At 36.3% G+C, this 10869-nt stretch overlaps 1 protein-coding gene across 2 annotated transcripts in view; it reads right to left on the reverse strand.

Annotated features, from left to right (window-relative positions):
- The window catches only part of LOC113230199 (17-beta-hydroxysteroid dehydrogenase 13-like), a 35831-nt gene that overhangs the window by 23336 nt on the left and 1626 nt on the right, over positions 1 to 10869 (reverse strand). Inside the window, exon 1 of one of the 2 annotated variants that reach the window (XM_026464009.1) lies at positions 727 to 990. The exons of the other annotated variant lie outside the window; for it this stretch is intronic. Within the exon in view, the coding sequence (XP_026319794.1) occupies positions 727 to 791 (65 nt within the window). The 5' untranslated portion in view covers positions 792 to 990. Of the gene's footprint in view, positions 1 to 726; positions 991 to 10869 lie in introns of those variants that run through there. 2 annotated transcript variants of the gene reach the window in all.

The following is a 10869-nucleotide window of genomic DNA, read 5'->3' on the forward strand; positions in this document are numbered from 1 at the left end:
GGGAACGTTTGTGGCTACATGGATCGAAGTTGTCTGTTAACAAAAGATCAATAACAAGAACTTGCTTTCTTAAAAAAATCTTTATAAAAAATGTTTTGTCAGATATGCTTACTGTTGGGTAATTTTCCGAAAAATTTTATATATTTAGTGGAAATTTTTCCGGAAAAATTCCCAAAAAATTACAAAAATATAATTTAGAACTTTAGAAGGCTCTTATTTGTTCTACGTTTAGAAATATCTTTCGAAGTTTTGTTTAGCGTCAATTATAAAATAAACTTTGCATCTAAAAGCCACTTATAGAAAAAAGAGATTTAAAATTATTTGAAAATAACAAAATATTAGTGCACGCACCAACGATATGCCATTAATAATAATAACGCACACACTCAACATAGTCCCGCACTAGGGAAACCCTGAGGCGCGGGTGCCATGGACACACACATAGACACCTAAAATTACACCCAAACTCGTGAGATAAATAAAGGGCTGGGTGGCGCCGTTCGGCCGCCGTTGAAGAACTGCTGCATGTTATAAATACCAAAAAATTGCTATGGCTATGTTGAATAGCAACTTGATTGCCCAGTTAGACTTACTAATTTATAACATGCATTAATGATAAAGTAAAGCATGGCCGTAAAACCTGCATCCCGGAGAAAGTTTACATAGGTTTTTCGAAGCGTTATAAGAACAAGAATTAAAGGAAAGATCATTACTGTGCGTACTCACTCGAGGAAGAACATATCTGGCCTGCGCCGGCGCCGCGTGTCCATAAACGATCGGTTGTACCACATGTCACTTTATATTCGTGTACACTAGTCTATAACACAGTATAATTTGCTAATTTGAACCGACTTTAAAAAAAGAAAGAGGTTCTCAAATCGATTGTCATTTGTGAACCGACTTCGATGATTCTGAACTTCTAATTGGAAAGGGAATACCTCCCAAGAGTTAAGAGTTCCAATTCAAATTTAAGGAAAATATTCCATCTCTAAGGGCAGCAAATTAGTGAATGGATCCGGTTTATTGGATTTCACACTTTCCGTCAACCGATTCCAATAAATTGACAAATAGATGTAATTCCACAAATTTTTGAGAACGGTTTTCTTCTATATCAACATAATGAATACCAAATTTTACCAAATACTTTTCTGTTAGCGTAGTTACCTAAACAAGTGCACAGAAAGGCAACACTTTCACTAATGCATGTTGTGCAGTTAGTGTACATAGTAGGTACCAATGCTTAGTGCATTGTGCAATTAGCGGAAACTGTTCGAAATTACGTAGGCTGACGTTATATCGACTTGACGAAACGCGGTATAGCCTAGACAAAACGGGTTTATTTTAAAATCCCGTCTTTATTTTGATCTCTTGGTTGAGGACGTCAAGCAGAAAGGCAAGAACGTATATTATATGTATTTATTTATGTTGTAAATATGTTTTATTTTGCGTGGAGCCAAGGTGTCGCAGCTTAAGACTCTATAGCACCTCAAGTGTCGTATAATATAAAAAAGTGTTCAGTCAATCACTTTGAAAAAAATATACAGTAAAATTGAGGATATAATAAAAAAAACCACAAACTTACCTCGAAGTTTTACAAGAAAACCGCTGTATTCAATAAGTACTTTACATAAACCAATGATTTTTTATATATCACTGAACAAATAGATGTGTATCAAGAAATGTATATCGTCTAAAATACGTATAAACGACATATATTTTTCAAATGGGTTTAATTTCGTTTGTAAAGAAATAAATAATAATTCCTCTGCTGCTCGACCCAAGCAAAATGAACCGTATTAGTACGGGAAAAATTAATTCGAGCTGAAGTAGCACCTGGTAGTAAGCTAAGGTAAAATGGTATGGCAAGCCTGTCCATAACAGTTACTGTGCCACTCGTAGCTTTAAATCACAAAGACCTGAGGGGGACTGCCACTGCGCCTGTCACCCTGAGACATAAGTCGACAAGCCCCATGTGCCTGTAAATTCACCAGCACCATTACTCTTCAAAAACAAAATCAAATTCAAAATAATCTTTATTTCATAGTTAAGCACTACTACACTTGAAATCGTCACATTGGTTAAACTCTACCGCTCATTCGTAAGGCAGATTCCCCTGAGAAGAATGAGCAAGAAACTATAGGGGTTGTTCTTTGTAAACAACATTTGTACGCATTCAACATTTACAATTTTTTTTTTTGCATTCAAACTAAAGAGACCGAGACTTCCTCCATGAGCTAAACGGGTTACTACCACGGATTTTTGTCATCCAAGTACGCAGAAGTTGTATAATTAATAAAATAACCTTTAATATAAAGTTTTTGTTTCACTATAGTTTAAACCTCGTCAGTGGCAAATTTTGTATATCAACCGGAATCTTGTTATAGAAGCGTATACATTGCCCTTTAAATGAACTTGACACTTTGTGAAGACGACTATCAAGAACAGCTAGTTTATTTTTATTCCTCGTGTTAATGTTATGTCTGTCAATATTTTTCATAAAGAGATTACTATTCCTCTTAACATAGATTACATTTTCGTAGATGTACTGTGACGCTAGTGTAAGAATATTAATTTCCTTAAACTTATCTCTCAAAGATACTTTGGAGCCCAGATTGTAAATTGCCCTAACCGCACGTTTCTGCAGGACAAAGATTCTATTGATATCGGCGGCATTTCCCCAAAGCAAAATGCCGTACGTCATTAGACTGTGAAAGTAGCTGAAATAAACCAATCTAGCAGTTTCGACGTCTGAAAGTTTCCGTATTTCGTTAATGCTGACATTACTGCTTGACGGCAGAAATAGGTAAGGTGGCTGTTCTTCCCTGGGGAAACTCTTTCACAAGAAGTTCTACTGCTACTGAACATATTCATATTGTATGTGCTCGGAAACACAGTCGCAGGCAGGAAACTACATTGCTGGCCTGTGTGCATAATAAAACGTGACGCCAAGCGCTTAGAACGCCTGAAAGGACTTCGACTAAATCTGGATGATATTCCGCAGTACGTCTGAATGTCCTATGGTACAAGGTGGCGGACGGAATGAGCTAACAGAGCTCTTGAGCACTGACCTCCAACTCCAGGTGAGTTGGAGGCAGTGTTGCTAGACTTTTGCGAAATTAATTCGCCAATTTATGGGTACTAAGTAGCCTATATTCGCCCAAACCATAAAATCCTCAATACTCAAAGAATGCCATTTTGTTTGCTGCGGGGAATTGGGGAATATGAATTCATTTATTCCTCCAATTCCCCATACGTAGAAATACTCAAACTCCCAAATATGTACTTTGTTTTGCAATTCTATTCCCCACTCAAGTTTGTAATTCCAAAGACATTTTATTAAATAAAGCCTTTTCCTTTTTCGAAAATAGCCTAAATATCGCCGAGTTGCCGAGCACTTTTTTAATCGCCGCACGACCCCTCGAAGTAGTCTAAATAACATGTGACAGGACGAACAAGTCCACTCACTTTAAAACGCAAAGATCTTATGGGCGCTGCCGCTACGCCAGTCACCTTAAGACATAAGTTGACTAGTCCCGTGTGCGCGTAGTTTCACCAGCACCCTTACCCTTCTAAGCCGGAACACAGCAATGTGCGCTGCTTGGCAGCAGAAATAGATAAGTTCGCAGTACTTCCCTGGACGAACTCTTTCACAAGGTACTCTACGGATACTAAAAAGGTGCGAGTCAGTGAACCGTCTGGATGGCTGGTGTACGGTCTATGACCGACAATTCGCTCCATCTCAAAATTAGTGATTGCAAATCTTGTTGTAAATTTGGGCCCCTAGACATGAGGTCATTTAGACTTTTTCCTGATGAAGTCAAACTTTTTGCGTTAACAACCACGCGCAAGTGTACATTGCTGTTGCCATAATACCGACTACTACTAATAAGTACATCACAGTGTATTGATGTACATCATGAAATGATATATCTTCAGGCAGTGCTCTTTGTGACTTCATTTCTTCGATTTGTGTACGATGAGGTCGACGATGGAGCATGCACACCCAAATAATGCCTATTCACTCTCGCCTTGAAGAGTTCCTGGTTAGAGCGTTCAGGGAATATGTCTGCAGGAAAGGAATTCCACTCCATAGACGTTCGTCATATAAATGTGCAAGCGTAACGCTCCGTGCGAGTCTTTGGTATATACACAACATAAGGATATCTAATTAATGAATTAAATTTAGTAAAAAAAATCATATTATTAAATTAAACTACGACCTACGTGGTCCGTGGCTTGCTTACCGGTTTTCATGGTGTTCCCATCTCTGAGTTCCCGGGTTGGATCTCCGGCCGGGTCAATGTAAAACATAAATGTTTTATATTGTCTCGGGTCTTGGTTTGTGTTACCGTCGTTGTTTCCTATTTCCGTAACACGAGTGCTTTTGGTACTTACTTTGGAATCAGGGCAACGTACGTGATGATGTCTAATATTTATTATTTATATAAATGATTTATTAAAATTATTATGAAAATCGAATGTAGTGTAAATTGGAAGGTATAAAATAAAAATGTTAAAAAACAGTATATTTTTTATCGATGGACTAAAACAGGTCAAAATACACCCGACTGAGGGTTTATATTGGCTTTCAGTCCTGAGGTGAAAAATTTCTTTTCACTTCCATCGGGAGAAAAAAATAGTCAATTAAGTACGAGAAACGATTTCAGAGGTACATCGTGTCACTAAAATGGTCCATACACCAACGCACTCAGGCGGGAATAGTTATTTGTTATGCAAGGCTGCAAAGTTGTTGTTTGAAGCCTGTATTGAAACCTGAGCCAGCGAAGGAGCCCATCATTTTTATGTTGTAAAATAGAATCCTGAGCTTAGCGACGGTTCCAAGTCACGAGACGCAAAACAACTTTGTTGCCGAGCGAAACACATAACTTTTCACCTCACCACAGCGAGGAAAATGATAGATCAAAGAAAAACAGTTGAACTATAAACAAATCAGTTTTAATAAACATAATCTCAGTACAGAGTAGCAAAAAAACCGACCTCAAAAGTACGTGGAATTACATATAATTACCAAATTTTATTGAAATCGGTTACCGGAAAGTGCGCAACCCGGATTATCCCCTAGTTCGCCACTATACGGGACTTGACACGGAGATAATAAAAATCGGTTCGCCTTGAATTAGAGAATAGCAAAATCAACCATTAAAATAATTGCTCTTTATAATAAAATTTAGGCGCTTTTTATAAAAATGAATATTTATGCGTGAACAGCCACCTTTAGAGGTGGAAGATTTCCTTCAAAATTAAATGGGACCACTATGGAGGTACCCTCTTTCCAACAAAAAAGAATCATGTAAATCGGTTCACAGATACCGGAGTTATCGCGTAACATACATACGAAAAAAACATACTGTCGAATTGAGAACCTCCTCCTTTTTTTGAAGTCGGCTAAAAATTAGTTATCGTTACTAATTGTCAACATTAATAAGAATATTTTATTCTATACTAACGAATTTATATTACATAAACAATGTACGATAAATCGCGTATTTGACCATGTCATTATGTTTTTTTGCATCGAAAGAAAAAGTTAGGTGCACCACAGTCCATCGTCAAGTTCGAATTTCAAAAACTTTTTTCACCCTAGCGTGAAAAAACGCTTTTGCGCGGGATTTATAATGGGCAAGGAAGTCTTTCCGACCTAGTGAGGTGAAAAATAATATAGCGCCACCGTCTTTGCGGAAAAGGCATGGAATTAAAACCAGGCATAGTCTTTTTGTCACAAACTAGAGCAAGTACTGGCTGTTTGAGTTTGTCTAGATCACTCAGAGTAAATTAAAAAACTAAGTACTTTTTATTCCCTATGGATTAAACTATGCACTTTACTCCCTAGGGATTAAAATGATGCACTATAAACCCGCTACGTAAGGCTACAATAACGTACTTTTAGAGCATGAGAAGAGAAAAAGAATTTTTGTAATTATAGTTCAGAACAAAAAGTGGTTTGCATTTATTTATTTTTATTTTATTTTAACTTATTGGAAGAACAACTGCTATCTTACAGAGTAAAAACTGAAATAAATTACATTAAGTAAATTATAACTATATAACTAGTAGCTATACTATATAGGTAATGACATTTTCGCAACACTTAGTAAATACCTAGTCGCTAAAAAACAAAGTACTAATAAGACGCTTCACCGATGCAGCAGTTGTGTTAAAAAGGTCAATATCAACATGCTTGGACAATACATTGAAGCTATTACTCGCCCGCAAGAGATATGCTTTCCGCCGAAAATTCGAAGAGGCTAGAGGTACGCACAAAAGTGAACTAAACCTAAGGGATTTTGTAGGGGCTCTAAGAGAAATCTTGGATACGAGTTCCGGGGAGTCCACGGCACCAGAAGCAATTAATATTAGATACAGTCAGTCATGACCATTATGACATGTCAGTAAATACCCAGAAACATTGATATAGATACGCGATTTAGACCCAAAAAACATTTCCATTTCCTATGTGTAACAATCGCAAAGAATAATGTATCCTTTACAACACGACTGAAAGAAGGTATTTCTCTAATTGTTTTATTTTGCTTTTCAATATTAAGCTTATTTAGTGTGCCAACAGTGTACTACTACTATTAATAGGAATGCCATTTAAAGGGATTATAAAAATATGAATATTTAATAAATGATATAATAACTTCCTTTTAGACTAAATTTTAAAAAACCGAAAACAATTTAACCAAAAATTACAAAGACCAATCTACTCGCAAAATAGTCGCCCTTCGAATGGGAATAAAACCAAAAGTCATTGTCAGATAATCGACACGAGGTCAATGGGCCAGCGTGCGCGCAAAGGTTACTCAACCGCGCATGCGCCTAGCACTAAATCACCTTTTAACCGCGGCTTTCTATGCTATTCCTTCCTTCAAGGGTGCAGGGTTGTGGACCGTGATTCCAATTGAATCGATGAATTTTTTAGTAGTTACCAATAGTCTTTGCAAGCCGTAGGAATTATTTCATAGGTAATGAGTAAATACGCTTCATGACTGTACTTTGTACAAGCTCAACGTGCGCGAGAGTGCATTTTTTGCATTTTGGGTTTTAACTGGGTGTATACCCAAAGCGCCGGTTTTAATCAATTTCTGAATTTCGTTGTAAAAAAATATTTTTAGAAGTAAAAGAGGCATTACGTAAACAACTCTTCCATAGGCCAAGATGTCGCACAAATTTGAGGCTACATTGTTTCTTATCACGAGCAATAACACTGTATAAGGAGTATCAGAGTGAAATTTATCTAATTTGTACTTCCGTTTCTATGATAAAGAAAGCGATGTGATAAGCTTATAGTTAAGCTTACAATAATTGTACTCGAGCACAGTTAGACATGACGATCCTTTATGTAATGGGACACTAAGTTTAAAACCATAGTGTAGTTATAGTGTACTCATTATTGTGAGAGTCTGATTAAATAAATAAATAAATATCCACCTTGCAATCTTGTGGATTCTCACTACTAAGGTACGATTACGATCTAACGATTTTTGGTATCGATTTACTTCAATGTTATTTTCAAGCCAATCGATTCAGTAAAAAGGCAAATCGAAAGTAATAAACACTTTGTATTAATATCATAAAATTTGAGCATAACTCGATAGTAGTACAGCAAATATTTAGTTGTAAATAGTTTTGTCTTCGATTTCCGGCATTAATGTGCTTTACCCACTATTAAAATCCGTTAAAAAATCTGATCACAAATTTGCGTATTGAAGTTGGAACAATAGGTGGGTATCTACATAGAACAATTTGGGAATGATCAACCCTTACCGATCATTTGAACGAGAAATGTGTTATTTCAGCTGATTTCTGTCAAAATAAATATCAATATTTTGCTCGTGCGCCACTCCTGACTGCGCGGTCAGTTATAACAGGATTAAGACCGAAATGATTCTCTGGGTGATCGACAAGAAATATCAGACACACAAATATCTTGCACTAATATACATTTTTTATATAAAAGTGTATATTTTTTTAAATTCCGTAATCCCAGTACCCACAACAAAGCGACACATATTATTGTAAAGTACCCATATTTTTCTATAAATCTAGGGTATAGTTTTTATACTTGGTGGGCCGTGATTATCGAGTATATAGCCAGATATACTCGATGGCCGTGGTCACGGCATTATAAAACAAAGGTCTTTGTTTTGTAAAAACTTTTATGGAAGAAAGCTAACTCGTTCCTTAGCCAGGGTTCCGTCACTCGCTCAAGGTTACGCGATAAGTGCCTACCGCTGAGCGTATCGACGTCGATACAGTATTTATATTTAATATTTATCGAGAATTCTGATGGCAGTGATGTCGGAACAAACCAACATAAAAATAGTGGAAGGAAAGGGAATTCTAAAAATTGAAAATTTTAAAAGTTTGTAACCAGGAATCAATAAAGACCAAGAAAGTTTGTCACCCGACAAAAAGGTGGAATGGCGATTAATGATTCAAACATTTGTATCGCGTTTGAATCGAGTTTGAATCGCATTTGCATCGCTGGTAAAAGTCGCCATGTGTAACCGCTCTTAAAGGCACAGTTCCGTGTCACCACAGAGATTCCAAACGTCGTCTTCTTAATTGCGAGGCAAGGCGCGATAAGCCCAGTAATCTTTATTTTTATGACAACTATCTACGAGATGACATTTGACAATCGTAATCGGAATTATCACTGTTATTCCAAATATAATAAACCACACATCATGTCGATACCCTTATCGGTTTAAATTATTTTAAAAATAAATGTTGTTCTAAGATAAGTAAACAAGTTGTTTTTTTTATAGGAAATGAAACTATTTTTTTCGGATCCAAATCGCGTAGGATATTTGTTTTCTCAAACAAACCAACGTTTCGGATCCTTTACAGGTCCCATGGTCACGGGTGTCTGAGATGGTAAAGTTATCAACCAGTTATGTCTAACATTAATGCAAACCATCCTATTTTTCACTATTTCTACAAAAGTTATCAATTAAAAATATGTTTTTTTTTTCCAAAGAACATTCTAAAATTATCATTATAATGGTAATTGGAATAAATATTTTTTTTTTATTAATACTTAAGTCTTATATCCGCTGGAGATTTTTCATCAGAGGAAATACTGGATCACAAACTGGTGGTATGGAGAAACCATTTTCCCTGTTGAAATTAGGGTAGCCTCTCGCAGCATCCTGGATAGATGACCTGGGGTTTGTCGAACTTAACGCTTAACTTAACGCAACAGTTATTGTGCCACTCAGAGCTTTAAATCACAAAGATGTGAATGAAACAGATGTATAAGTGAGTGAAAGATCAGAGAGAGACAACGGTGGCATTTCTATGTATTTTAATAGCAGTATAGCTCCTTGTAAAAGACTACGTCCTGAGAAGTACTGCCACGATACCTATTTCTATCGCCTTGCAGTAACGTGGGCATCACTTTTTCCGATTTTGCAGATATAGTGGTGAAACTACTATAGGTACATGGAATTTGTCAACCTTCAGGTCATTGCGCTTTAAGGATTGTATTCCAGAACCCTACTCAATGCTCAAGTCAGAACTTGAGTATGATTTAAAACACTAAAAATCATACTCAAGTCCTTGCTATTAGGGTCGTAATTCCAGTGCTTGAAATCATACTCAAGTCCTGACTTGAGCATTGAGTAGAGTTCTGGAATACGACTCTCAATCTTTGAGCGGCACTACAACACTGTACGTGTACGAGCGTATACATCCGATTCGTATCAGTTCCGAATCCGGGAAATGATGGTCCGAAATGTAGCAGGGATCATTTTATCTCTAGGTGCACAAGCGATATTCGTATTTTCTAGAATTCTAATCGGACTTAGTCCACAAGCGACATCCGAAATGAGTCCAAATTTTCTAGATTTGTTTAGTCTCGGATGCAGTTACAGATTGACTACATGCAGTTAATGCATGAAGTCGTCATCCTAGTCCTCGACTGCATGAAGCTGATAAACGACTTCGTGCAGCCGAGATCGACTGCATGCATTTAAAGCGTGAAGTCATTATCAACGAAGATAATTACGGCTTAACGCATTAACTGCAAACATGCAGTCAAACTGTTAGCAATCAGTCTCGTCACTCGATACAAGATGTTAACAAAAACAAGAAGTCATATTTTAGCTGAAGATTTTACTCACGATAACAAAGAAATCTAGAGAAATATTTTTTCAGGTTTTCTCAACGAGTTGATATATATTTTTCTTTTTACTTTAAAAATGTTTGTAAGCGTGTAGCTTCAGGCGCACGACTTGCACGTCCCGTCACTTGATAAGTCATAAATAAAAAAATTTAAAAAACCTTAACTATACGTTTAAACTAAACTTAACAAAAAGGATTTAATTATTATGTTACTAAGTTACTAAAAGACTACAGAATAAATTAAAAAACAACAAAGCATAAAATCAATAGCAAACGAAACTTGAATAATGACTCTAAACACATTATGCAAAACTCAAAACAAAAGAAAACAACCCGCTTACAAGGTCATTGTAATACAATTTATACATACACGTATTGACGCGAGATAAGCAATAACCAATTCGATTAATCTATTCTATGGGGTAAACCTCTATAGATAAATATTCCGTTTTATGCATCAAGTAGTTGGGGTAATTTATATTTATCTTTATCATTTCATTTTCTATACAATAATCTTTATTTAAAATTAAAACTGCAACGAATATTGTTTGTTTTTGGTGTATTATAACTTAACTACATTAACCAGAAACAGAGACGAAATAAGCGCCATCCATCCCTGGCAACTCATCAGTCAAACTGTACTGATATCACTTTTAAATATCTACTCTCGTTTGCGCTGAAATCACAAATTAGAAAGCTGATATAGTACAGCGCCAACAA

Source organism: Hyposmocoma kahamanoa, unplaced genomic scaffold (genome assembly GCF_003589595.1).
Source record: "Hyposmocoma kahamanoa isolate Upper Pololo Valley unplaced genomic scaffold, ASM358959v1 63, whole genome shotgun sequence".
NCBI lineage: Eukaryota > Metazoa > Arthropoda > Insecta > Lepidoptera > Cosmopterigidae > Hyposmocoma > Hyposmocoma kahamanoa.